Source organism: Nyctibius grandis, chromosome 5 (genome assembly GCF_013368605.1).
Source record: "Nyctibius grandis isolate bNycGra1 chromosome 5, bNycGra1.pri, whole genome shotgun sequence".
NCBI classification, from domain to species: Eukaryota; Metazoa; Chordata; class Aves; order Nyctibiiformes; family Nyctibiidae; genus Nyctibius; species Nyctibius grandis.
This window is the reverse complement of record NC_090662.1, coordinates 70,827,379-70,855,221: the sequence shown is the minus strand read 5'-3', so window position 1 is coordinate 70,855,221 and position 27,843 is coordinate 70,827,379. Positions and strand designations below refer to the sequence as shown.

The 27,843-nt window shown below is 42.2% G+C and overlaps 1 protein-coding gene across 1 annotated transcript in view; it reads right to left on the bottom strand.

The window, feature by feature from the left end:
* DENND5B (DENN domain containing 5B) overlaps positions 1–27,843 on the bottom strand; it is a 123,708-nt gene that overhangs the window by 34,889 nt on the left and 60,976 nt on the right. Inside the window, exons 3-7 of the mRNA XM_068400547.1 lie at positions 26,612–27,278; positions 14,258–14,445; positions 10,293–10,829; positions 8,634–8,865; positions 6,384–6,534 (exon numbers count right to left, since the gene is read on the bottom strand). Of these exons, the coding sequence (XP_068256648.1) occupies positions 6,384–6,534; positions 8,634–8,865; positions 10,293–10,829; positions 14,258–14,445; positions 26,612–27,278 (1,775 nt within the window). The remainder of the gene's footprint in view (positions 1–6,383; positions 6,535–8,633; positions 8,866–10,292; positions 10,830–14,257; positions 14,446–26,611; positions 27,279–27,843) is intronic.

The window sequence follows — 27,843 nt, the reverse complement described above, 5'->3', positions numbered from 1 at the left end:
ACCAGACATCAGTGTAACAGGCAGAATTACACTGTTCTGTTGTAAGTACAGAACCTCACTCACAGACAGATTTAACCAATAGTGCCATCACCATTAAAATCACTGTTGTAATTTACAATCTATTTACAGTGATAACAGAGAGAAGGAAGGAGAGAAATGTCTATAGGATAAAACCTAAATCTCCTGAGCCAGACTGCTACTTAGGTCTGCAAATCATGACAATACCCCTTTTACCTATACACTTCCATCAGAGGAGTTATCTGACTGTGTTTCTGTATTCACAAATTAGCACATAGCTGTACTACTCCCTCCACCAAATCCCCCTAAAGCACCCACGCAGCCTGCACACATTAAATACACACAGTATTTAACTGCACATGTAATCTGCTTGGGTTCAGAAGTAGTTTGTGTGGGACTACACAGAGATTCCACGTCAAACACGCGTTGGACCGAACAAATTAAAAGGAGGGTCAAAACCAATCTCCACCTGATCACGGATGGGCTGACAGGGGAGGGGTTCTGCACCACGAATCTGCTCTGCACACATTGCTCCATGGTAAGGAGGATGAAGGCTCAAATAGACCCTAATGCACCTTTTCCACCTCTGGTGTAGGGCTGAACAGGAAAGCTTTTAAACTGCTGATCAAGCGGACAAAAATGAGCAAAATGCCTTGCAGAGAGTGGTCTTGCACTGACAGGCTGTCTCATCAGATTATATGAAATGAAGTGACTTTAAAGGGTGGTACCCACAGCTGCCACCCTCTGCAAGAAACAGCGGTAGCAATTTGCCACCATCACCCCCCTTAAGCCCTGACTAACCCCTGTTCTAAGTGGTATTTAATTTGCAGACTCCCTTGAGACAATAACACTGTTCAGGGCAGAGTAAATAGAATAGAGGATGCAAGGATTTGACACATATTTTTCCCTGTGCACTTTAATTCTGCATAGATATTTCAAAATGCTATATTAACTGAAAGAAGTTAATTGCCCTTTTACCACCTTGCACCAGTTGAGCCTCTGCTCAGAGTACTCAGGAGACTCGTCCATCAGGTTCTCAGTCCCCCTAGCATGTAAGTCCTGTTTAAGAAAGCATTTTTAAGCACAGATTGTCCATCACACTTATTCTTGAAAATGAATGTATTTGAACACAAGTGGTTAACATTTTCACTGCACCTGTCAGTGGTTTGCTATATTAGGTTACCTAATGTATAGTAACTGCTTGTTTCAGATTTTCATATGTAAAAGAAGAGCTTTTACTACTTGCAAAGTTTAAATAACATCAGTGTTGTGTGTGGATGGCTCATTGCTGACTCATTTCTCGCTCATTTAGATGCACTGCAGAGATGCTGCCCTATACTACTTGAAAGTGCAATTGTTTGGCTTGACTAAGAAAAAAAAAAAAGCTTCATTAAATACAGCAAGCCTTAAAACAGTACCCAACATGTAGGGAGGTGGAAAAAGCACATATAATATGAAGCACTCAGTACAAAAGATAGATTATTTCCCATTAAAAAAAATACTTTACTTAAAACCACAATGACTTCTATCATCATATACAGATTCAGCAAAAGGATACCTCTTTGCACTATATATATAAAAAGATATTTTTTATATATATATATATATTTTATATATATAAAAGTCACATTTTCTTTAAAAACTGATGTTAATGTTAGTGAATAAGCAAACAGTAGTCCTATTTATAAATTAGGAGAACCAGAGCACCAGGCAGACAAACCCTGGGCAGTTCACAGCTTGACGGAGGGGTTGGTGATGGAGGCCACAGGACAGTGCCCACACAAGTCGTGCCACAAACAGGAGCACACAAATGAACCACTTTCATACACTCCTAATGCGTGATTTTTACAAATAAATACTGACACAATGGTGAGGTCAGCAAAACAGGAACAAATGCCTGGAGAAAGCAAACAAATTCTTTTGAAATCTGCTTTATGGGTAAGAACAACTTATCACTTAGCTAAAGCCTGAAGTTAGGAGGACAAATAGAGTAGGATCTGCACTTGAAGACTTGGACTGTGCCCTCCTTTGAGGATCGCTGCAGGTCAGGTAGGACACAGAGGACAGAGAAAAGCACGAAGCTCACAGGAAGCCGGGATAAAAGTGAGAGGGCTCGGGAGAGAGAAGTGGCCAGGGCAGGAAAGAGGAAACAGGCTGGTCAGGGGAGGAAGCAAGGAGAAAAGCAGGGAGCAGATAAAGAAGGTGGGAAAACACAGGGCTAAACAAAGAGAAAGGCAAAAAAAGGATAATTTAAGCCATTTTGTAAATGTGTAACAAAGCAAAACCTTCCTTTGGAAACCACAAGAAATTAAGAAAAAAAATACCAGTTCAGTTGTTCTTTGCCAGCATTCACTACAAATTGCCAGAATGCAAATATATTCCCATGCTTGGTGTCCAATCAGTGTTTTCCTCTGCAATATTTAATCTCATTTATCAAGCTGCTTAGTACAAATTAAATTACAAGGTAATCAATTAGATTGAAAACCCAGCTTGTTTCATTGTTTTAATTTTGCACTGTAAGCATATTCACCCTAATTTAACAATTAGCTAATCAAAACCCATGAAGTGTTTATGTAGCTTGGCTTTTTGTCATTCAAATTCCTTTCCTGGATCATTGCGAATGCATCAGCTGGTGGAGTCCCAGCTACGATTTTAAAAGCCTGGCAGAAAACGCACGCAGGGAAGGAAAAGGGGAACGTAGAGAAACCACAATGCAGTGCTGGGATTTGAAAAAAGAAAGGAGGACTCCAGAAGCCACTGCTCATTTCCAGATAGATAAACAGACAAATTGCCTAAGGGACTGCAGTCTGTTTTCTCCTGGGACGCTTTCTAGGAGGACTTCTGCAGAAGCCACTGCTTTACGAGGTTGGAACAGCATGGATGGGCCATTTCTGAACCCAGAAGAAGCTGCAGCTGCTCTCTGTAGATTCAGAAGGTTTTCCCATGACATAGGGGATGTATGGAAGGCAACGAGTGCAGAGGGAGTCCCTCAAGTGGGACACTGCTGCCTGATGGGAAAGGGGACAGAACTGGGTGGGGATTATTTTTGTTTTGGGGTTTTTTTAATTGCTGCTAGCTGGGATGAATTGCTCTCTTCTTTACAGAAAAAGAATTTTTCTTTTAAAAATACTAGAAATATCCTAGAAATATTTGGATACAACAGTTATCATCTTTTGCTTAAGTTTAGATCTGCATATTCTGCAGTTAATATCTTTCCATGTGCTGGCAGTTTTTGGTCAAAAAGATGATGAGGGAAACTGTAGACCTGGGAGCCTCTTCTTCAGTTTTACGGAGATGGGGTTTTTTTGTTTGTTTGGGCTTTTTCTTGTTTGTGGTTTGTTTTTTTTTTTTCCATTTGTTTGCTTGTAAACTTTTCATTTCTTTTCAGTAAAGTGCAGTTTGGAGTTATTTCCAGTGAAGATCTTGCTTAGCTGAAGAAGTCAATGTTTCCTCACACCACAAGGGAAGAGGTAAAGACAAGCCCTAATGACACCGAGCATGCACCTGCAGTCTGGCCAGAATGGGAGCAAAAGTAAAAGGAGGCTCTCCCTACCCACAAATGACCAAGCAGATGAGAGAAAGCAGCAAAAAAAGTGATGCTGGCTGGGGCCGGAGGAGCACAGGTTCACCCCCTTGTCCAGTCTTTTAGAGGACACCTTGGGGGGAAGCGTGAGGAGGCAGACGCATGACAGAAGTGGGGCAAAGCGAGCTGCCGAGCATGGCCGTGGGCTGACAGATGAAACATTGTTAGACTTTGCTTCTATGACAGAGTTTGGTGTTTCAACACTCACACATGGTAACGTGATCAACACTTGTTTCCAGCTGTGTTTAGGTGGAAGTGATCCAATATGACTGTCAACCCTCCCTCTGTCCCCAAGTCCTGCTCTCCCTGCCCAGCAAACAAGAGCCAGACATCTCTTTCAAACACAATTGCTGTCTGTCTAGGCAACGTGGTTTTCTGCGATCACATACAGGGTCAAGGACTAGACAAACTAAAAGTGCTTGGTCTTTGCATTATATTTCTGATTTAGACATATTATACATGTAACAAACAGCCCTGCAACAGCCAGGCAGTGCTCTGCCTGGCTACAGGAAGGGAATAGCTAGATAACATTATGAGCTCTAGTTATATGTTACTTCATCTGTCCAGAAAGGGAAGCAATAAAAATCTGATTGCTGACCAGTGAGAACAGGTTTTCAGTAAAACAGCTTTGAATTGGTTTACTTGCTACTGTCCAACAACTGACTGTAACATGGCAATAATGCGCCCCCCTCCAAATACACTTCCTTACAACATTCAGAACAAAATTTGCTATGTAGAACTAAGTCTGTAAAAATAATTCTGATCTACATAGCGATATCCTTTGCGTTAACTTTATGAACACACGCAATATCTACATGTGAAGTGCTGGGGAACGGAGCTGAAATGTTCTCTTCCCCCATGCCCACACGCAAAGGCCCAGTCCCATATGCAAGTATAACGCACCCCCAAGAAGCATAGACTGGGAAATTCAAATTAATGGAAGGCTATACTTCAATCGATTTTGTGGTCAAAAGAATTATGATGTATTTGCAGAGAGCATGAAAAGGCTATCTTTTTTATACATGGGTGTAAATTCAGCAGAATTACATGTCTTAAATGAGAGAGAGAGTCCTCTTAGCTGCTCACAGAAAAAGCCAGGAAGCAGAAAGATAGAAACAGATGGTCTTGAGATTTTCCAATTACAAACCTTTTTGGCAATATACAGCTGGAGGAATTCCAAGCATTTGTCACTTTGGCACCGCTTTGCAGTGAGTAATGGGATTTTGGTACTTACAAATTCTGAAACACGCTATAATTTGAAGACCAAAACCAGCTATCTAAATCAAAATTATCACTCGATGAGTTAAAGTCACATTTTAGAGTAAGTACCAATCTAACAGAAGCATCTCAAAAGGCATAAGGAAAACTATTTTTAATTTGATGCTTATTCATAGGTTCACTAAGACTCTGCAATAGAGCCAGAAGATATAAGCGACTTTGAGCAGGCTGGGCACGATCACACTGTTGCTGACACTGTAAAACTGAAACCCACCATAAGGATAAGAGGCAGACTGCTAAACAAGGCATCCCACAAGATGAAGAAATCCTCCATTCCTCAAGGGAGCATTACCTGTAAACTTTTGTCTCAGTTTGCAAGAAGACTGCAAACAAAGGAACTTTGAAATACACATTCCTCCTTTTATTTTTTTTTTAATTTCTTTTAAAGAATTGCAACTCTTTAAACAATCAGTCCTTAAGGATATCTTATCATTTGCAAGTCTTATGCCTGATAGGTTATTAAAAAGGGATTAGCTAGCACTGGGGTGCACAAAAGGTGTATAAATAGAATTGAGTGGGCACCTCATACAGGAGCTCAGAGCAGCGTGTATGTATGCACTTTTCTAAAACAACAGCTAGCTTTAAAATTTGGATAATTCTAGCTTTTGGAACTGTCAGATTTAGCTGTACTCCACACCAAAATTGCAAGTTGGGGCCTGAGCTAGTAATTTCATGAAGCTGTAATCATCGATGCACAAATCTTCCATTTTGGAAGGCGGAGTGGGGGGAAACCCCTCTTTCCTGGGTTTTGGGGGAAGAAAAAAAAAGTAACTTATAGCACTTACTATATATTATAACTATATAAGTGTAAAGTGTATTAGTTGCTTCAGGTTCTCGTTTTACATTAGGTAAATTAACTATGTAATTACATGCTCGATTCCACAGCTATAGCTACCCCTACCTTCATATGAAAGTGCACTACAGAATTGTATCAGACTCGAAAGAGCAACTTGGGTACAGAACCACATACTCTCCACCGTCACTGAATTTTTCTTCCAGGTTATTCCACTGTGGAAATTGAAAGAGAGCTATAAAAATCTACGGGTCATGTAATAACAGCTAAAGAAAAGAGAGGAACAGAGTGGGCATTAATTTAATTCTGCACGATGATGTGGAGGCTTTGATACCAAAATTTCTTTCAGAATCTGAATTTTAGCTCGGGTTTCCAAATTATCCTATTCAATGCAAAACAGCAAGAAATGAATTTTAAATTTGTTACGGCAATCATAAAACTAAAAATGTATGAGAAGACACAGTACTTGCCACTCAACAGAAAACAGTACTGAGGAATCTTACCAAAACCAGAGCTAATGCTTTCTAACATAACCCAAACCATGGCTATAATTTCAACAATTGCAAGTCCAAATAAACCAGAAATTGAAAGATTTACTAGGGTTCATTAGACTGGTCAGAAGCCATCCAAAATTAGGACTAATGTCCAATGATGTGAATCTTTTATATGAGAAACCTGCGTTCAAAGCCAGAAAATAAAACCTGTGCTTACTTGTTATTGGTGGGTCCCGTTGCCAAGACATCTGATTGCAACTTCGGGAAAAATCCTTGTTCGTATTTCCCTTGGCCAATCTTCATATCGAGTAAATGTGGGTGGATGGCTGTGTGATCGATCTTCATCAACCGCTGCTCGATAGATTGGGCTGCAAGTTACAGTCATAGGTGAACAACCACGTTAATGAACCACCTGAAGACACATGCTACAACAACAGAAGCAGTCATGCTCCAATCCCTGAAAATGCTCTAAAAAGTTAAATAGTGACTTTAGACCCAGAAATCTGTCACTTACAGAAGTAAGGAAACATCTGTGCTGTTATTTTGCTATTTTGCTTTTAGTTTCTTCACCCAACACAACTAATATTGGCACAAACAAATTAGTTGTTAAGCAAGCAGGTATTTATGGGAGCCTATGATGAGATGGGTTATGAATCGGCAAGAGCAGTGCAATCTTTCCCCGAAATTCAGTGTTTGGCTTTAATGCTCCTTTGGTAGAATGGAGACCTCTGAGACTGGCTGCAACTCTGTGGGGTTGGGCACCTCGGTTTGCCCAGGACACGACTCCTTGGGCAGATGCACTGGGGGCGATGCCCAAGTTTGCAAACATCTGGCACCTATAATGATCCTCCTCCTGAAATTAGATATGCCATTACTGGATGACAGGCCTTCAAAGAGTAGAGCTAACTGCAGCAAGGCCTGAGCAGCATCAAGAAGATGAAGAGATGCTTGAAACAGGGGAGACTACGGCAAGACCAGAGAGGGCTCCCCGGGAATCTCGGCTCTGCCGAGACTAATGGGGTTCGGTCACTTGCTTCAAGGACGTGAGGATTTCATCTCAAATCTCGAGCAAGATGAAAATAAAATCTGTCACCCTCTCAACACTGAGTCAGATGCACTGTGAAGGAGAGGGGAAAGGAGGTATATGGGGGAAATCAGCATTTAATTAGCAACTTTAATATTCAACTCTTCATAGACCATCCATTAATGGGCAGGCCCATTCTTTTCAGCATATCATGACTAGTGAATAAATACACAAATTGTGGAAGCTAAATTCATTTTCCATTTGTCAAGAACAACACAGAACTCATTTCCTACTTTATAAGACTGTGATGGGAAAGAAACTGTCATAAGATTTACGTACATTATCATTAGAAACTCAGCAGCTTCCCCCGCCCTTAAAAAAAAAAAAAATCACTTCTTGTGGTTTTATTATGGAGAAAAGGACTGGGTAAAGTGGTGTCAGAAGGTTTGAAGGGTTCCGAAAATAGCAGGTTAAACAAACAGGTGCTGGATCGGTGCTAGGGTCACATATATTGTGAATGGTAAATACGAAGGAAAGTTGGTATTACTATCAGTTTGCTGCTTTTCACAAGACAGAAAATGAGGTTCCGGTGCCACAATATCTACCAAAACTAGACGCTGAATAGATAGTCGACCTGCAAATTAGAATTGGTTTTAAATAGAAAAAGTTAAGCAGACACAGGATTTCTATTTCTGCCACATTTCTAACAAGTAAAACACTGAAGGAATTAAGCAAACAAAAAAAACCCATGAGAAATGTGTTTGCCCCAGTTCATTAATATGTCTCTCAACAAATTTAAGAGTATAATTTCCTTGTATTACTTGGAAATGAAATAAATACTTGCACAGTAAGAAACTCAAGTATAATTTGAAAATGCATCCTGTGACTGTAATGGAAAAAAATCCAAATCTTCAGTACATTATTGTTCATTAACACTGAGCATCTATTGCTGGAGCTACTAAATATGCTACACAGGATTAGGTCCCCAGCATCCCCCGCTGCTCTGACCAAATGGCATAAAGCAAAAAAAAAGTCTTTTTAAGGGAAGGGGGGGACGAGGCCACTGGAGCAGACACCGGGGCTCGGCTCCTCGGTGTGGCTGGCGCTGGTCCCACCACCACAGTGAAGGAAAGCTCTCCTAGCAATGGAACAGGAGCTGCCTGAAATGAGAAACGGTGAGCCCAGCCCTGTGGCTTGCTTTGTGTTTACTAACAGCACCAGCCTAGGAGAGCTTGAAGGGGAGGTAAAGGCTCCCGCTGTTTTTAGTGTTTAAAAGCACGCTGAAGTTTTTGACTAGGGAAAATAAGGACACTGCTGAGTCCTCCTCAGGTAGCTCTAGGGCTTCCTCACCAGCTGCAACACTGAGATGACTGAGGACTTATATTTCTCTGTGGCTGACATTGTACTTTTGAATATTTAACTAGCCCGTCTGAACATACATACCTGCTTCTTTCAAAGTGCTGCATTTCTGATAGTTGGATGTCCGCAGTGCAGGGGCCCTCACATTATATAGCCTTATTTTCTCAATTCGGGAGTCAAAAACTCGCAGAAAAGGGTCCTTCTCTTCCCATTGGGAGATTATCTTATTGTCTATGAAGGTTGCAAACATCTGTGTTTCGATGAAGTGTGAAAGGAATGGGAGGTAAGGCTCGGGTTGGTCCGAAAGGAAGGAAGCCTGAAATACAGAACAGCTCGTTAGTGCCACGTTCCCCGCCTGGCGTCGACACTACGAGCCATCCTCCGACAGAGAACCGATCCAGTAGCCAACATGAAGGCTTGGACAAGGCTTCCTCACCACAAAAACATCTCTCAGAGCTTCACCACCAGAAAAACACCTCTCAGAGAGGTGTGAATCCATCTGCGAAGGGGTTTGGCTCACAGGTGACCTCTTCAGTCATGACTGTGAGAAAAAAGCAGTCGGGGAGGCTTCATGACAGCTAGAGTAAAGTGAATATGGAGTTACTGAAGTAGAGCCTGTGGTGCCAGTTGTTTCAAAGTAGCCTAGCAGCTACCACCCACAGGAACAAGCCCTGTGCAACTCACCGCAGACCACCGCTACGTGTGCCCACTTGGGACCTCTGGTCTGCGCATCCCTGCTTGGACCATATCACTTATTAAGGTGTCATACATATCAAGGGGTGTAGAGTACTCTTCTGCTAATGCTCTTTTGTGAAGTTAAGCATGGCAATTAATAATGAATTTCCAATTAAAACTGAGTGTGTGCCTCAGTCTCTAACTGAGCTTTGAAAACCCTAACCTTAGCCCATTTTATTGTAAAAGTTCTAGCAGAGATTGCCTAAACAGTTCCCTCCTTTTGAATGCTGCACTGTTCAATGCCTGAATACAAACAAGACCAATAAAAGGCATGGCAGCATTTTTTTTTTAATCAAAAAATGACTTAGATCAATATTTAGTCTGTTCCTGACTGTTCATCCCTCTAACGTTCTCCTTGGAGAAGGACTTGCATCTGAAAAAGCTGATGGCTAAGAGCGCCATCTACTTTGCAAAGTCACTTGAAAACAATAACTGTGCAAGCTTCCAAACGTTTCTCATTCCTTTTGCTGGCCTACAGTCTCTTTATTTCCCCATTTCTAATCTCAGCTTCCTTTTCACTCTTGTGTACACCCTACAAGGGAGTCATAACAGTACTCTTCTGCCATAATGATGTGATAACCTTCTACAGAACAACACTACCCATTAACAAAAGGCTCTACTGTGAAATTAGGAAACAAGAAAGACTGGATTCGGGTTTTGTCTCGTGTATGCACCGCTCCTCTCAGCGAAGAAAAAAGAAAGAAAAAGAAGTCACTTTCTATTGCTAGCCTTCCACCAAACCCACAGGAGAAGCCCCATTAGCTGGGCAGAAGCCTGCCAACTTGGTTCGTACAAGCCAGGACGGCTCTGACTGGCTCAGTAGATCTGCACTGATTTACTTTGGCAGGCGATCTGGCCCTAGGTAATCAAAACAGACAAATCTCTCAGTGAGGCAGATGAAGAACGGCAGATTAAAGAGTACCTAGGCTACATATACATAATACAGCTATTCTCCCTCCCCCCCAAAAGCACTTTCAGATGGAAAACCAAATACACAGCTATCTTTACTTTGTCAAAGTTTTGCATTTGTTCCCTGTTTGTCAGCCACGACTCCATATCGGGGGCAGCCTGAATGACAAAAGCCTCGTAGTCTGCGAACATCTGCGTGAAGCGGTTGGCGAAAACCTCGCGCAGCTGCACGTTCAGTTTGTAGTCCCTCAGCTCCACCTCCTCACACGGCAATTTCCCATCCTTCTCCTTCTCTGCGAGGGGAGCCGTGATGGTCATTTTTTCCATCATCACGCCCGTTCTCTTGGCGAGGGCTTGCAGGCGGGCGATCGTCTCGTTGCCTTTCAGCAGCTCGTACATGTTGAGGGCATTGCCAGGGATGTTCCCATTCTTCTTGTCATTCACCAAGTCACTAAGAACCAGGTTCTTGAGTTTGGTGGCGCTGTCGCTGCAGTGCAGGTTACCCTCCGGCGGGATCCCAAACTGCAGGAGAACCTCAGAGATCTCCTGGATAAACTCCAGCTTGTTGGGGAACTGGGGGAATTCCTCTGGCAGTTCGATGAAATGGTTATCGATGTCTACAAAGCACAAGTTTGCCTGAAATACAAAGAAAAGTCTCAAAATGGACGCCTAGCACTGAATTGGCTCCTCTGCTAAGTAGCCCTATTTTCCCAGGGTGCTTCCAGACAAAAGGGCAAGAGCACACATATGCAGGAGACTTAAGCTGTATCATCTAGCCTGTGACATTTCAGACTTCAGCAAAGCTGGGGATCAACTGGATGGCAATGATTTAACGAATAAACAAAGCCTCCTGCCCCCTCCTGTTCTCCTGGGACTTGCAGATCCCAAACTTCTCACTACAAAGATTTGATATCCCCTCCCAGACCAGCCAAGGACAGACCAGCAAGCAGGACGTGCAGCACCACTTCTCAGCCCACGTAAATATTATTTGTGTGAATTACCGCATCTCAAGGGCAAGTTTATTTTACCAGGATCCAGCTGCAAGAAGCCTCTGTAACTGTGCTACCAAGGAATGGGATGTTGAAAGAGGACGCTGCTATGAGCAAAGCTACAAAAGAGGGTCCCATGCAAATCCTTTGGGATCATGTCTGGGTATAGCTTGTTCATTGGAGGTCAAGCCCTATTTCCCCACTCCCTCCTACCCCGTTTCCATGGAGGCTTTTAATCTTGGCATTTCCTCTGCCCAAGATTTAAACAGACTGCTCTTAGACAGCTTTGCTACGCATGGAGATGGATCTCAGCCCACAAGATTAAAGCTAAGTGAAGACATGAATCTAGCGGAGCAGATACTTTTACTAGGAAAGTGTCAATGGGGGGATGAAAGAACCCTACATAAAAATTAATTACATTGCAAATGCTCCCTCAGGAATAATAGCAGAATGAAAAACAGTAATTGATCTCCTGCACCGTGGCTTACATCTGAAATTCTCTGTCTGAGTGCACTGTGCTGAATAAAATCTTAAACCAGGTCAGACTCCCAAGGTGCTGAGCTCTAAAGGGTTTTACCCTGGTGTAAAGCTGCAGAACAAGAGATGCAGAAACCCACAGTGCAGCAGCAGGTCTTTGTTAGCCTGACTTGGCCATTAGCACAGCTCCTCTGCCTTCTCCAAGGCACTTTTACTGTTCTTTACTTCTCACCAAACACTGTAGACTAATCTTCAGATTAAGTGAACAGAAAGGACTTACTTTCCTCCTTTTCTGAAAAGGTTAATTTTCAGCAGGGGAATACATTCCATAGCGAACACGGTTATAATATGTTGGATATTTCAGGGGCACGCTTAAGATTAATCACCTTTCACATAGATACTTCAAAGGGTATTAGGATTCATTTGGTAAAGCAGAAGTGTCCCTTCAGCTCACTTTTTCATAATAAATTTGGACTGTACAAAGAAAAGCATTTCTTCATACAAAACAATTTGCTTTACTTAACTGTACAGCTATTAAAGAGTTGTGGTATGCATCAGTACAGTTCTTTAGCTCAGGGACTGTCTTCTTATCTATCAATATTTCATTTCAAAGGCTTTTTAATTTCAGTTCTGCATATCATTTACAAAATTTGAAAAATGAGATTTGGATTCAGAAAACCCTTGGGGAATTGGTCTCACTTCTCTCTTCAAAAACATCAAATGATTAAAGTTAATGCAGAGAGATTAGTAACCTTAAGACAGCATGATGGCCAGTTGTTAGAATTTTTATCTCTGACAAACAAATGCTTTATATTTAGACCAAGAGCTTGAAAAGCTAGCCTCTGGCCCGAACAATAAAGGAATGCTAAAGTGAACGGCACTTCATCACTGCTCATATGTTGAAGGATTTTCTATTTTTTATTGTCTAGAGGAAGTTTGAGATTGAAGATCTTCCCTGTTGAATACCCCTTCTTTCTTTGCCTCTCCCACAGTTACTGGACCTGCAGTGTTCATAAATGCTGTGCTGATATTCTTCAGTCATTTGTTAAACATCATAACGGGGAGGGGGGGCGGTTTCCACTCCACTATTACTCTTCCCTTACTGGCGATATTTAATTTGTTATTCCAGCAATACTGCAAGCCCACCACATTAAAATTTTAATTTAAGGAAAATGACAGCTTAATCTGCTAACTGAAAGCATATGACTAATAATTTTAAAAATTGCCGTCATTATGTAATATTAGCATGGTTTTACCGAAAAGCATAGCTAGATAGCAGCTTCATTTCCACGCCAGTGCAAATTTCATGTGACTGGGCTATTGTATCCACAAGGTAAGACTTGATCAGCACCATTACATGCCACCAAGGCTAAGAATCAGTCGCCTCTGCCTAACACCTAAAATAGATCTTTATTACAAACCATATTATCCTTGCCCTGTGTTTATCCCTCCTCTTCCACATACAAACTCCTCCTGCATATTCGCCTCTGCTGCTGCTCCCACCTGCCTTCTCGGTAAGAGCACCTATTCACAAGCCTTAGGGACTCTGCCCCCAGGAGAGGTCCCCACATGGAGCGGGTCACAGCGGTGCCACCATCACGAGATGTTACAGCCACACAAACAGTTATTCTTAGGGTTCCCACTGATTTTAAGAAGAAACACAAGCTAGAATGCACGGCAGGCTCAAGAGATGGGTCCAGTCACCATCTCAAATGCAGACAGGCTAGCAATGTCCCGAAGACTTTGCAGTATGGAGAGTGATCAGTGGCCAGGTTAAAATGCGAAGCAGTTTTAATCATCTAGGTCAAATTTTGAGGAGAAAAATCTCCATTTCACTCTCTACCACCAGTGATTTTAACACCTAGATTACAAGTATGACCTTTCTTTCCTTTTTTCCTTTGGGGAAAATGTGACAGACCAGGCAACATTTTCACTTCCAATTGCATGGGAGAACAGAAGATCTTCAGTCCAAAAGACTACCATTGGATTGAGTCAGTATTTTAAAAGCGTGCGTGTGTGTATGCCTCTAAGTGGTTCACAAGCATGGTATTAATGCAAATCTGGATCGTTTGAAGCCAGGATGCCGGTCTAGTGATAGACTTTGACCCAGCCAAGAACACGTGGGCTCACCCATGGCTGGGACGAGGCTGGCAGGACAGGGCATGCTTTTCATCAGCAGCAGGGGGATAGGGACAGGTTTATACCATTTCACAACTGCGATCGAGATCCAGATTCATAAACACCATCCCCGAATGAAATGCTCTTTAGCCCTCTGTCAATAGGATTAGGACACTGACAAAGAGTAACAAAACCTGGTGAAGCGTGTGATGTAGGGAAAGCAGAAAAACTTTCAGCGACACAGCAAGAAGCAGAAGGAGAAGCATTTAGAAGTCAATACAATTAGTGGTCCTCATTAAATTCAGAAATGGACCAAGAAGAGCTGCGGAGACTTCCCCCACTACCTCAGCTCCTGCTGGCAAACAGTCTTCACGGTGCCAGAGAAGCCTCCTAACACCAGACGTTGCATTTTCCAGCAGGGACTCGCACAAATATTAATAATGTGTTTCAGAGTAGCCAACCCTAAAAGCAGAGACTGACCTCCTGAGGTAGCTCCAGCTTGGAGCGGTCGGTTCCCTCCTTGGACTGCAACCCCATCAAGTAGGGAACAGGAGCATCCAGAAAATGCAGGAGAGAGGCAGGAAGGATGGGGACGTACACGTGCTGCCACTGAAAGGGGAACAGCAGTGTTGTGATCCCCTCCGCCACCGTCATCAGACGCTGATAATCTAGACAGGGAGAGAGACAGACATTGAATTATCTTTCTGTGTTTCGCTTTTGAAATCTGGCTGGCAAGGACATCAGTGACAAAACAAGACAGAAACCATGTTTATATGCTAAGATGTTCTTTTGAAAATAGGACAGTACTTAAAAGCCTTAAACATTATTTAATTCATCAAAACCCATTACCCCCAGGAAGAAACTGCTGAACATAAATATTCACATCTTATCTAGATCTATTCCGTCACTAAATTCATTTATTAAAAGTATACCAAAAGTTCTCTCTAAAGTATAGGGTAATACTACTCTGATTCTATAAAAAGCATGTATTTTTACAAGGGAAAAGGAGGAGAAAGAAGTGAACTTCAAGGAAACATTGTGTCAAGACTTTCTTGCTTGCTCCTGCCTGCTTGCTTCTGCTCCACTTGCCACTACTTCTAAGGCTGAGCGTATTTTCCAGGAGACTTGCCTTGGTCACATACCAGCAGAAGTTTATAGTCCCTAAGTGTTTAAAAGCATTTTTTTAAAGTAAAATCCAAACAGAAGCCTAACAGAAATTTAGTTCTCAAAAATATTCTGTGCAGTTAGCATATTTATATTGCATTATTGTCCCAAATTTTTATTTTATCCACTAGTTTATTGCCTGGCAATAAATGGTTCAAGTAAACACATTATTTTTTTAATTAAAATTTAATTTGATCCAGCTGAGCTGCAAGAATATTTCAGAATTGGGATAAGAGCAAATTATTTCTCAAATATCCAGCTGGCATGATGCAATACCACAACCTATTTATTAACATAAATGAGAGAATCTGAATCTGAGAACACAGTTTGGGTGTTTTTTTTTTCTAAATAAAATCACATGTTGCTATTAAAGAGATGGTCATCCTTACAGCAAATCTCAAACTGCAGACAATTCATCAGGAAACAGGTAAAGACCCCTGGGTCTTGTAAGCTGCTGGTGAATGTGAAAGCAGATGGTTGCTTCTACTCCATATTACAGCAGCTTCTGCATCGCACAGATAAGCAGGGGAGTCAGTTCCGACTCCCGTCCTGGGGCTCCGCCACTTGTGAAAGCTGCTCTATTATTTGCAAAATGAGTTGTTCCCCTCAGCTTCGGTGCACGGGAATGTCATCAGCAACCAGCAAGAGTGGCAGAAGGGATGTCTCCACTATGGCTGCATCCAAAACCAGTTCTCAGCAGTGCCAGGCAAGTCTCACGAGCTTTGGCTTGAGCAACCAAAAGATTTTCAATCTCACCAAGACCAGATCCTTGGTAAGACTTGGGCTGTTGGCCATCTCTCCTAGCCCCTCTGCCCCACTCCATGAAATTAAGGATATATGTATGAACACTCTGGTTTTGAGTCGGGTAAGAAGGCTTTTTTCCTACAGCCCCACTGACTGCTTTTGCATGGACAGGAACCCAGCCTGACCCTTCTTTTCCTGAACAAGTCAGCCTGATATCCTGGCAGACATCAGCGACAGCAAAAGAACTGTCATCTGACACTGCTCAGATATTAGGAGGTCACTAGGAAGATGCACTTGAATAAATATGCAAATTAAAACAACAATTTGCATAACCCATTCTCCTTCTTGCTCGCACCTCTCTGTGGAAAACCAGCCTCGATCTGCAGAAGGTCAGCTGGCAGGGCAAAACCATTTTTCATCTTGTCTTACTAATAGCTAGTCACTCAATCTTCAAAATTATTTCCATGCATATAAGTCAGTCTCAAGGTTACACCTCAGAACCATTCCTAGCTACACATCAGCCATTTATGAATCTCTCCCTATGCAATGGTCTGTAATTATACACGTCCATTGGCTGTCTTCTTGAGGAGCACTTACGCATAATCAACTTACAACATCTCATGACACTTCATAACTCTGAAAGCCTTAAAGGTAAAAAAAAAAAATCAAATACAGAAAGTATCATGTCTTAGTATGCATGAGACGATTTCAAAGTCTGTTCTGTTCTACATAGCCATGTGAAATAACAGGTCTTCACAGCAAAGTTGCAAGTACCTTTTTGGATAAGGGCATTCAGCTCTGGAAATGTGTGCTCACTCTTTTTTGATGTTACTGATAATATTTAACATAGTCACTAGCACAAGTTTTGTAACCAACTTTCTGTGAGGAAAGCTGTTTTTAAAAAAAACTAGTGATGACCAAATTATTAGGCTAATTGTTACCATTTAGCAATGTTTGTTAGCAATTAGCAGAGATAAAAACAATTCTGCACCCAGCAGTTTTCACTGAAGAGAAGGAAGTTCCCAGGTTCCTCCAGAAAAATAATTTAAAATAAAACACCTGGAAATGGTTCTTTTGATTTTTTCTTTTCATGAAACACTAGTTACTTTGTATTTACTTTCAAGCCTGTACAAAGTTAGACATCTATCCTGTAAGGCATAAAGTCTTTTTTGGTGGAGACATTCTTGTACCTATCAGCATTTGAGGGAAGCTTATGTGGTTACTGAGGACAACCTGGAAACAAGGGACTCCCATATTTCCCCAAACCGAAGAGAAAAAAAGGGGCAGCAGAACAGAAAAAAAGGAAGGAGGGGAAGAATGGAAGCGGATGGAAAAAACAGAGTTTGTATAGACCCTGTGTGCATTTCCATGTCCTACCCCACCATCACTACTAGACTTTGATAACAATCTCCAACTGCAAGCCAAGTTTTGCCTGTTATTTCATGAATGAGAGGCCCAAGTAGGAAAACTATTCTCTGATCCTACTCCAACCTTTAGAGCTAGAATAGGAGATTAGATAGTATTGATCAGTTCAGGAAGTGTCTTTTGAGAAAGGCCTGTTTGTTGAGCAGAGTGAGGACACAACAGTCCTGTTTCCCATCCATCTGACATCAATAAACATCCGGAAAAGATACAAAAAGTAAAAACACAGTCTGGGTGATATCCACAGAAGGTCACAAACTCCGAGTGACGAATGGCTCGAATCAAGGCAATTTCCTGAGATCAGTGAAATAAATCCCTTCCTCTTCTCAGGGCTCACCCACCTCATGCGGTGTACACCACACCGGATGCAGTGAAAGGCCCTGCAATGCCAACAAGGCTACTACTGGCTGCTTCAAATGCATGAGCAGAAGGTCACAGCCCACGGTGATGGCCCACAGCAGCAGCTGCTGCCACCAGAGCGAAGATTTGATCCGTGCAAAATCACCCCTGGGTACAGACATAAGTAGTGGACAGCGGAGACTTAAGCTTGGGGCTTCCTCCCCTTCTCTTTGCTGCGCAGCCTGGGACACTGGAGAAAGGACCCAGAAGGTCTGAAGACTTCCTGAATGTCCTGAACACCAGACGTCTTTCTCTGCAATGTGCAGATGGGCCTTTAGCTTTAAATTTCTCTTATCCTGGATCTCCTTTCCATCTGATTGCTCCACCTGTCTTACTTGCATTGCTATATCCCTCTCTTCCTTTCAGTTTTCATTTCTCCCCACTCCCAAAGTGATGACAGCTTATACCACAGCATTTATTTTGCTTGGCAGCTATACCTGCATCCCCTTCTTGGGACAGGGAACTATCCTGCCTTCTCCAGGACAGGGAACATCATTGAGCACAGTCCCTACAGCAAGTTCTTTGTGTTTGGAGTTAAATCTCTAATTTGTACACAGGACATTTTTCAAGAGAAACTGCTCAGGGAGGATAATCCCAAGGCAAAGTGGTCCTATGGCTTCTATTGCAACTGCTGCCTCCTAACAAACACTTAGCTGGATTTGGCACGGGTGTCTCTCACACTTAACCTTCTCCCTACATGAAGAAGAGGGCAACAGAGTCGAGTTCAAAGACTCTGGATCCAACCCTTTGTTCTGGCAGCATCTGCCGGGGGTCCTTGGCCAAGTCCCCGCATCTCACTTCCCTGCGCAGGACAAGAAACCGCAGCAGGGACCCGCTCTGCCGTGGGTCAGCAGTTCTGCTGCACGAGTGCTGCACTTCAGCCACGCTTTACAAAGGTCTGGGAATATTCACATGACTTGCGAGGTACAACGTAATGCTTAAAATGCAAACCCTGAGAGATTCCTGGATAATTATGGATCACTATTTTGTGCTAGAGATGGAAACGGTTTCAGCATTTGAACATCAACTCACCATAAATGTTCTTCTGAAAGAGGACAAAATTTGACAAATATCTCTTGATGATGACTCTCAAAAATACAATAACAGGACAATAACCAATCTGCACAGTATTACATCACATACTATGCATGCAGAAATATCTGTTCCAAAGAGCTTAAAGTCTAAACAGAGGCAGTGACTGAGGAAGCAAATCAAAATAATCCTTCTCCTTTCATGTTACAGATTGGGTATAGAAGCTCTGAGATGTTAAGCAATTCACGAAGCTCAACATAAAAATTGCTTTTCCTGCTACAAAGGAGTCTGATATCTCAAAATCCTTCCTATGCTGCAGCAAAGCAAAGCCAAGATCCTTTGAGAGGGGAAAGAGACATCAATGTTACCCTTGCCCAGAACAGCTAAGGCCTCCCTCATTCAGGTGCTATCTCCAAAACAGGTTCAAATCTTTGGTCATAATCAAACAGAAGAGAATTTCACCTGGGACCTTCTCAGCAAATGCTCACCCACAGGATTTTTGAGTATAAGGCATGTGTAAGAGCACACACACACAATCTCATTCAAACCAGAAACGGCGTTCTTGATGTGATCAGTACAGTGTTATTCCAGTTTCAACACACCCAGCCTTCCTGATGAAAAAAAAATTTGGCAGTTTTCCAACTCTGTTCCAGTAACCTACCAAAGATAAGGTAGAAAGCCTACTGCAGAGCTGGAGTCTCAGCCTGGATCTTCTAAATCCAGTACGATGCTTTAAAAATAGACCGTGCTTCCTCTTCAAGTCCCGTTTTACATAAAATTTGAAAGCACTTCGAAGCATTTGAAAAGATGTGTTACCTGGACACCACTTCCTTTCTTCTACTGCTTTTTGAAGATGCATAAGGTGTAACTGCAGCTTTGCAAAGCCACGTATTTAAATATGTATCCTGGAAGATTATGATCAGATGATGTTCTCAAAGCGTACCTTATCAAAAGAACAAAATGATGCTAAGCAATAGTTCTAAACAAAACAAACCAACAAGAGGAAAAAAAAAAAACAAAGAATCCTAATGAATAAGAGCTAATTCTTCAGAGGGAAACACCTGAACAAGCTTTAAAACATTCTTGTGACTAATAGCTTTTCCACATGCTAACTCTTCATTCAAAGTATTATAAGCAATTGCTGCTCAACTGCTACTTTTTGTAACAAGATATGGATTAGCTGAGCCAGGTATATTGGAAAAACTGGAAAATAAAAATTAATATTTTGCTTTGAGCTCTGAGCGTGAGCCAGGAATGGCGCACAACAGTTATGAGACCTGTCTAGCAGCTCGGTACCTTCAGATCTGCAATGTTTATATATAGCATACTGCAGATGAAAAAGGAAATCTGAAATTCACATCTGAGACAAAAATTGTTTATGAAAGCAAAGGTTTTCAAATCAGATCTCAATAGCTCCACAGAAGCAAGGCAACTAAGTGTTGCAGACTTCAAAGTGCCCTGGAAGCTCCCATCTTTCATCTGGTTTGTATACCGGCAGCTGTGATGACCGACAAGTCAGACTAGGGGACTTTCAGGAGATGTTCAGATAAAATGCACAAAAATGCTTCAGGAAATGTTTATTCGCCATAGAAATCACCTTGCACCAGTGCTGTCTTCAGAGCACTTGTACAGGTTGGTGACGCAGGGCTGTAACCAGCAGACCGTCCTGGGAAACGACCCATGGCATCTCAACGTCCTTTATCCCCGACAGAAGAGGGGATTTACCAGCGAGTGACACAGCACATGAATTACAAGATAAAAGCAGAGCAGCAATTTATGCAAATCTGAAAATACATATTTTCTTAAACAGGATGATCAAGACTAGCCTGCATCTAATTGCCTGAACTAAAAATGAGTTTCTCAGCCTGGGGGTCAGCTCTGCCCCAAGGGAAACATCCTCAGGCCAATTCTTCCCATTTTCCCTCGTTGGCAAATGCTTAATGGAAAAAAAAAAATCACTTCCACTTCAATAAATTTTCATTTATATGATTTATCCATGTTACAGCCTGCCATCAGTGGTTCAGCATAAATTAGTTTATGATTAAGAGCCACCTTAAGAATTAATTCACAGGAAAACATGAATTAGCTCCCATTACTGGCATGGTTAAGCCTCCAATAGCAGGGCAAAAGTCTGTGACAAGCTGACAAGGCGGCATGAGGACACATGAAGATGCACCTGATGACAGAGGGAGCCCCTTGCTCGTCCCCATGGCTGCTGGGGCAGAGCCTTCCCCAGCGGGCAGCGGCTCTGGGCCAGGGCAGAAGGGTGGTGGGGAGGGCAAAGGCTGTAGCAGGCAACAGCTTTGCTCAAGACCACTTTTGACTGCCACGTTATTTATCTGGCATTTGCCACAGCTGGAACGCAAAGGTCTACTTTAACTTCTCCCCGCCCTTTTCTTCAAAGGTAACGATGTTTTATAATGGGAGAATCATAAGATCCAACTAAAAAAAAGTGGAGAGGGGATGGAGTGTGTGCATGCAAAGTGATAAAAGCAGTTGCCAAATCTTCCTCTACACTTGACTATTAGTGCAAACAGGGGTGGGGATGTGGTACAGACCTGTACTAGCTCCTTCTTGTTTCCAGCTGCTTTAAAAACTTGCCTTTCAGGCCGTATTGACTTCAACTAACAAAATTGAGCAACTTTTAATTAAAAAATGGTTTTGTCTTTCCACCTAAGTTAAAAACCAAGAGGATATTTGATTCTTTGATTATTCTATCCAATTACTTGTCTCCTTTCCCAGGGAAAATGCACTACAGTCTCCTCTGACTGTAGTGCTGTTGAGGCCCTAAACTCAGGTCTCTGTCACTGCATAGACAGATTTTGTCCCTGTGTAAATCGTTCACCATTAGCTCTGCAATAGCTTCCCAGCTCGATGAATACCAGTGTAGAGCACAACTATTTAAATAATGAGCAGAGAAGGGCAAAGGTTTGCTATCTAATTTGGTGTAAAAATGCTTTAAAAGGAAACACATCATGCATGTATCCGTTTTAAAAAACCTCCCCCAAAACAGACTTCGTAACGAAGATCTTTCAGACACCACCTTTTTCTTGGTGATGACTATATATATGTATAGAAATTATAATACAAATTATTAAGATTGAAAAAAAATAATGCAAAGAATATTTCAATCTTTGAGGAGCAATTACTCAAGCCCTTTAAAAAACAACTTGGGAAATGCTCAAAATTATAAAGAGTAAAAATAGCCTAAGCTCTAAGAAGTTCATCTTTGTCTCATCCACACATTCCCTCTCATGTTTAAATCCCTAGAAAGGCAGACATACAAAATGGATTGCCGAGGTTTCCACAGAGCCCAGAGTTTAACGCATCTCTCTCCAGCAGACATCTCAAGCCAGTGGCATTTTGTTACCGATCTTTGGGAAACTGTAGCAGCTATGGCAGAGTGTTATTAACTTGGACACTACTGGAAGCCTGGACATTCACAATACACTTACATCTCCACGGTCGCACGGGAGAGTTGTGCTCTAAATAAAATAAAAGCACTTGCAAAAGTATTACTTTCTATGATTGAATAAACTATAATAAAACCACAACAGCAAGTCTGTTTCATAAATGAAAGTCTGTAAGCCCCAAGCTTACACAACATTAGATGTGTGCTACACCGAGTGCCTTGTTTAGTGATAACAAGTACGACTCTCTATAATTTTTTTCTGCTTTACTGGGAGTCTTGTAGTTCTTCTCTCCTTCCTTTGAATGTCACAGGAGCACATCATAATCCAAGCTTTGATTTTTAGAGGATGAAGTTTATAAGGCTGCAATCCAAAGACTGTGTCCTGAAGAACTGTGGGGAAAAAATATCTAATCCCTCTCTTTGGTTTTCAAAGCCCCATTGTTAAAATTTGGCCCTATTTAAACTTAAAAGTATTCTCTATATGCAGAAAGATGTAACCTGAAGCCACAGGAGTTCTGCTTCTAGTGCTTTCAGGTACAGCTTTCTGTATCACCTTTGCAGGCTGAAGTCGTCACTTCGGCAGTCTATTACACGTACCCACCAACAGAGATTTTGATTAACTCCCTGGAAGTCCACGCTGTCTCCATTAAGGAGATTTGCCTTTTCAGTCTTGCCATTAGGCGCAAGCACAGGTCTCTGCTAGTTACCCTGCCATCCTTGCCTTGTTCTGCGTTTTGCCCTAACGCTGCCACAGCACTGTTTGCTGCTCCCAAGCTGCACAGTTGTTTCACATCTTCAGACTGAAATCCTTTGATCATAGTGGCTTTTGCCCCAGAAGGACACAAATATCCACAGCAGCAGTTCCCAAACTGTGGTTTGTAAAGCCACAGTTATAGCTCCTTAGCACTAGGCTGCTTTAAAGTTTAACCTGTAAACGTGAGAGAAAGTGAGGATTAAAGCAGCTGCCTGCAGTCCAAAATATTTGGGAACGAAAGAGCTTTAAAAATGAGCTCATCGTTCTTTTACATCAGTCTCTCCACCCCTCTGCTTGACCACCACAGCTGCAAAGTGAAGTTACAGTCCACTACAATCCCCTCATTTTCCTAAGTGATGGGATACCACTCACCCATAAAACACCATGAACAGAGCAACTAGATACCAGAAGTTGACAGTAGCAGCCATGGTACAAGCAGCTAACAATTGGTCCTGTCCCCACCGCAGAGCTGTGCCAGACACTCTCATATCATGCTGGGAACGCATCCAGGGTACGCTGGGTAAAGTCACTCAACACCCTCACCTCTTCATTTAGTTAGATGCCTTTGTTCAGGCTGCTGGAAACATGCCTCAGCTACATGGTTAAAAATAAACTTTTTCATCATCAGCTCCTAGTTCACTAGAGAAAAACTGCTCCAGAAAAGCCAATACAGTCTCTGTGCTACCCTCCTGCCAGCCCTTCACTGCTGTTACCACCAACTCTGTCAGCAACCAGGTGTAACTCCACTTGACCACCATTCTTCCTGCAGGCAGCCCACTGCCCATGCTTGCCTATAAAGTTTGGAACTAAAGCTGTTTGACCAGTTGTTCCCAGTGATTGCTGTTTTCGTATCCCTCCTGCTCTTTCTTGGCCTCAAAATGTAATCTGCCTTTAGTGGACAGATGTTTAGTGAGAAGGCTAGGGTTCTCAGGAGACAGTCAGCAGGCTCATTGTACGGTCAGGGTTGTGCAACAATTTATATTTTTGCTCAACTTTCCAAAAGAATTCTTTATTCTTTAAAAAGAGGAACAATTTTTTTGGCAAGCTTAAATGAAAAGCTTCCTTCCAACAAGGCCAGGAGAACCACAAAAAAAGTCAGCTTACTTTTCCTACATGTGTTGTTAGCAGCTCTCTCACCAAAACAGTTTGGTCAACTGAAGTAGGTCTTGGTCCAGTGCTCTGTTTTCTTGAGTATTGTAGCATTGCAGTGAACTCTGACTTTTGGTGAATAATGCTGTCTTGCTTGAAATTGCACCCTGTGGATGCAAGACCATCTTCTGCTAATCTTTTGTTGAGTTTGGTAAGGTTGCAGCAAGGCCAGGCCACTGGAAACACAGTCCAGCAAGTCCATCCTCTTTAAAGCAGAAAGGGAAGGAAGGATAAATTTGCAAAATCACTCTCTTCGTTACTTTGGAAGGAGCGATACATAAGCCAAAACTTCTTTTCATCTTTTGCCTTGAAAATATGCAGTTACGAAAGCATTTCTCCCTGATGGATCTCAAAGCTTAGAAAGGAGATTTCGGTAGTATCTAGCCTGGTTATACTCAAATAGGAAAAGAACTGCTTTGTTTTCTCTTTCAGTAATCGCAAGACTGACATTTAAAGGAAGCCGCAGCGCACAATTAGCCAAGCACTCGGCTATCAGGATATGCCAAAACTGAGGCTTTGCACCTGACCTCCACTCCACATTCCTCATCTCTGGGAATCAGCATTACGATGCTATTTACATAATCACTGTATTTCCCTAATACAACTGTATGCTTTTTCCCATGCGCCATCAAGTTGTGTCTATATTAGATAGGGAAGTAAAGGTCATGCAAAGGACATCCCTAGATGCATCAATAATTGAGGGAGACGGGGGGGGAAAAAAAATCTGGATTTTGGAGGGTGGAGAGGATTAATTCTCACTATCTCATTTTTCTTTAAGAAAAAAAACACAGCGAAAACAAACGAAACAAGTAAACCCATAAATTATAGCCCATAATTGGAAGAAAAGCACTTATTTATCTAACTTCTGGTGGCACTGAAAATTGAGTCAAATTATTTAGTGGCTATTTTGTATCTGTCTCAAGGACTATTACAAAAGTAATGCATATGCAGGTTGCTCTCCATCTGCAGAAAATATTACTAAAATATAACCTGACAAGCAGATTTTTCCTCATGCTACTAGCTTACAGTAAAAAAATATAAATCTCAGTTTTCAGTGAGTCCATAAGCAGGGACCAGGGTGGGAATGATGAGCAGGGATGGAGAGGCATGTCAGTGGTGGTGCTGCTTAATGTCAAACCCCAGTGTCAAGTGGCAAAGACAGCACGATTCAAACTGAGGAAGAAAGGGGCAAGCACAGGCACACAGAAGCAGAAGGGAGGGGAAAAGTAGCCTAATCAAAACCAACAGCAGGATTTCTGCTCACACTTCAAACCGAGAGCAGATAAAGCCCTTCATTTTCAGTTCTTGAAAGCAAACCCCTGGAGTACATGTGGAGAAGTGCTCCGCAAAGAACCAGCAATCCTTTGAATTCAGTCATTTGCAGAAGAACTACCATCTCCCTGAACATTTTCCCCTGTTCTCAGTCATTTATTCATTAGTATTACTATTACACACTTACTGACCTTTTCTTTTATATGACAAACCCAAGCATTCACTTTTGGAGCCTGGTGGGTTCATTACCCATACTCATTTTAGATTACTTCCCATCCTTTCTTCTCCTCCTCTCCATTTCAAGCTGTCTGTTGCTTGAACCACTTCTCTTGAAAAGTCTAGGTATTCAGTATCTTTTCTTCTTTTTGTTAAAAGGTATGCGTACCTCCTGGCTTCATGTTGTTCATTCTAGTTGGATAAAATCACACCCCCCAAACTTTTTCCCTGAGGCACATTTTACTAATTTAGGATCAGCATCACAGAAGACATTTGGGAACCCAGATAATACAGAGAGGCATCCGGTGAGACTTAGAGGAACCTCCAAAAAGTCTGGACAACCCCTTGAAAGTCATCCGGAAACTTGAACTTGACTTGCTGGGGCACTCTGGTGCAGCACATACCTTGTAGTACCCAAATATCACCAGGGCCAGACTTACAGCAATCAACACCATACAGGAAAGAGTAGTATGGGTGTAAAACCTCAGAGCGTGCCCAGTGCTAAGTCAAGATTCACAAAACTCGTAGCAGAGTATTGCACTACTGCAGAAAGACACAACCAGAAGAGAAGAGGTACAGGCCACATTTTCAAAAGCTTGCTGGCAGGCAAGTGGACAGGCACTGTGCAAGCAACTTCTGCCAATGTAGCTAGCCTTTGCCAATTGCAATCTTAAGTGTCTCAAAAAGAAGTACAAGCATTCTTGTCGGAAAAGTTCCCAAATATCTCAAGCAGGACTATGAAGGGATGCCCTGTAACGTCACGCAGTTCCAACCCAGTATTAAAACTTCAGCTTTTAAGTGCTAAAAAACTCTCAGTGCTTTAACCAGAACATATTCATCATACAGGAGGGAGGAAATCCCACCAAACTTCAATATGCTGCTAAAATTTGAAAAAGAAAGTAGCAAGAATGTTTTCTGCAAGATGTATTACTTTCTGCTGGTATTTTTGCAGAAGATAGGATTTGTTTCATGCTCTCTTGCGGCATGATCAAGGGCAATGTAAGGATAATAATTAAGTGAATTCTATTGCTAGCTGTCACAAGTGATAAATACAATGCATAATTAAACAAGTGACATCCAGACTGCCTGGAGGAAACAATTATTTAGTGCTTTCAGGACAGACTAATTTCTCTCATGTTTTTTCGTAACATTCTCACGTTTCACAAACCTGCTGAAAATCAACAGCTTTATATTAGCTCCTGTGGCTGCAGCTGCCCAGAAACTGCCCGCTGGAAACAGACCCAATGTGCATCACTGGACAAGTGCCCACCTTGTGAGTACAGAAGGATCTGCATCTCCAGAAGAACGCAGGTGAAAACCTGGACCAGGTTCTCCAGGCCCAGCAGCTCGAAGACCTCCCGCAGCGGGTAGTCAGAGAGCGGCAGCTCATTGGGCCCAGGTCTCTGGCAAATGATAGGCTCGTAAACCCCATAAAACTTCAACGACCTCCCCGGGGGTGGTAGAGGCACCTCGTAGAGGATGTTGTGGATGTAGCTCTCCAGGGGCAGAGGTGGTGGCTGTTGGGAGGTCACTGCCTTATAGAGCTGGATCAGGAACTTCTTGCAGGCTTGCATAAAGGGCAGAGGGGTGATGAGGCATATGCATTTGGAGACATACAGTGTGTCTCTGCTGATGTCGTAGGAGTTGTACCGCTGGAGCTTGGCGAGGGAAGTGGCGTCACCCTCGTCGATGCTGCTGGCCAGGGAGTCCATGCTGCACGAGGAGGAGGCGCAGACGCTGCTGTATTGCTCTGCGTTGTGCATCTGGTAGAGCGTTTGCATGGCTGTGCAGATCTGCTTGCTCGTGACCTCCTCATAGAATGTGAGCACAAACCCGTACGTACGAGAGCCATCTTCTCTGGTGATGATGAACGAGTGGAGCTGCGGATCTCTGTTATCTGCCTGCGTCCTGAAAGACAGCCCTTTGGGCATACACAGCTAAGAAAGGAGAAGAGAAATAGATATAGTTATCTAAGCTACAATTTTGTTTTGTTACTTTTGCTTTACAGGCACGTTCTTTTTTGCATCATAACAAGCCATTTATTATTAAACATAACCCCCTGAAAAGTAACCCAAGAACAAACAGCGTAAAACTGATGCTACATATAAGAAGATATAGGCATGACTGAAGAAAGGAAAACACCCTCCAAAATCACCCATCTATTAAGTCATTATGACTTATTTTCATTACTTTGTAAAATTATTTTCACTATTGAATAGCCTTTGTCTCATTTACTTAAGCATCATATAAAGACATCTAGTTTTGTTCTCACATATGTTGTTCCCATAGTGCTCTAAAACCAGAGAGCCAAGGGAGCACCGTATACCACTGGATTAAAACTAGACTTCTTGAAATTCTTTGATCTTCCCTAATTTTCTTAAAAGAAAGCAAAACAATTGACTGACAGCTATTACATTTACTTTCTTCCTTAAGTGCTACAAAGTAGCTTACACTGGAAGGAGTGGGGGGGAACACCCAAAATCTATGAAGGCCTCGTTTTTT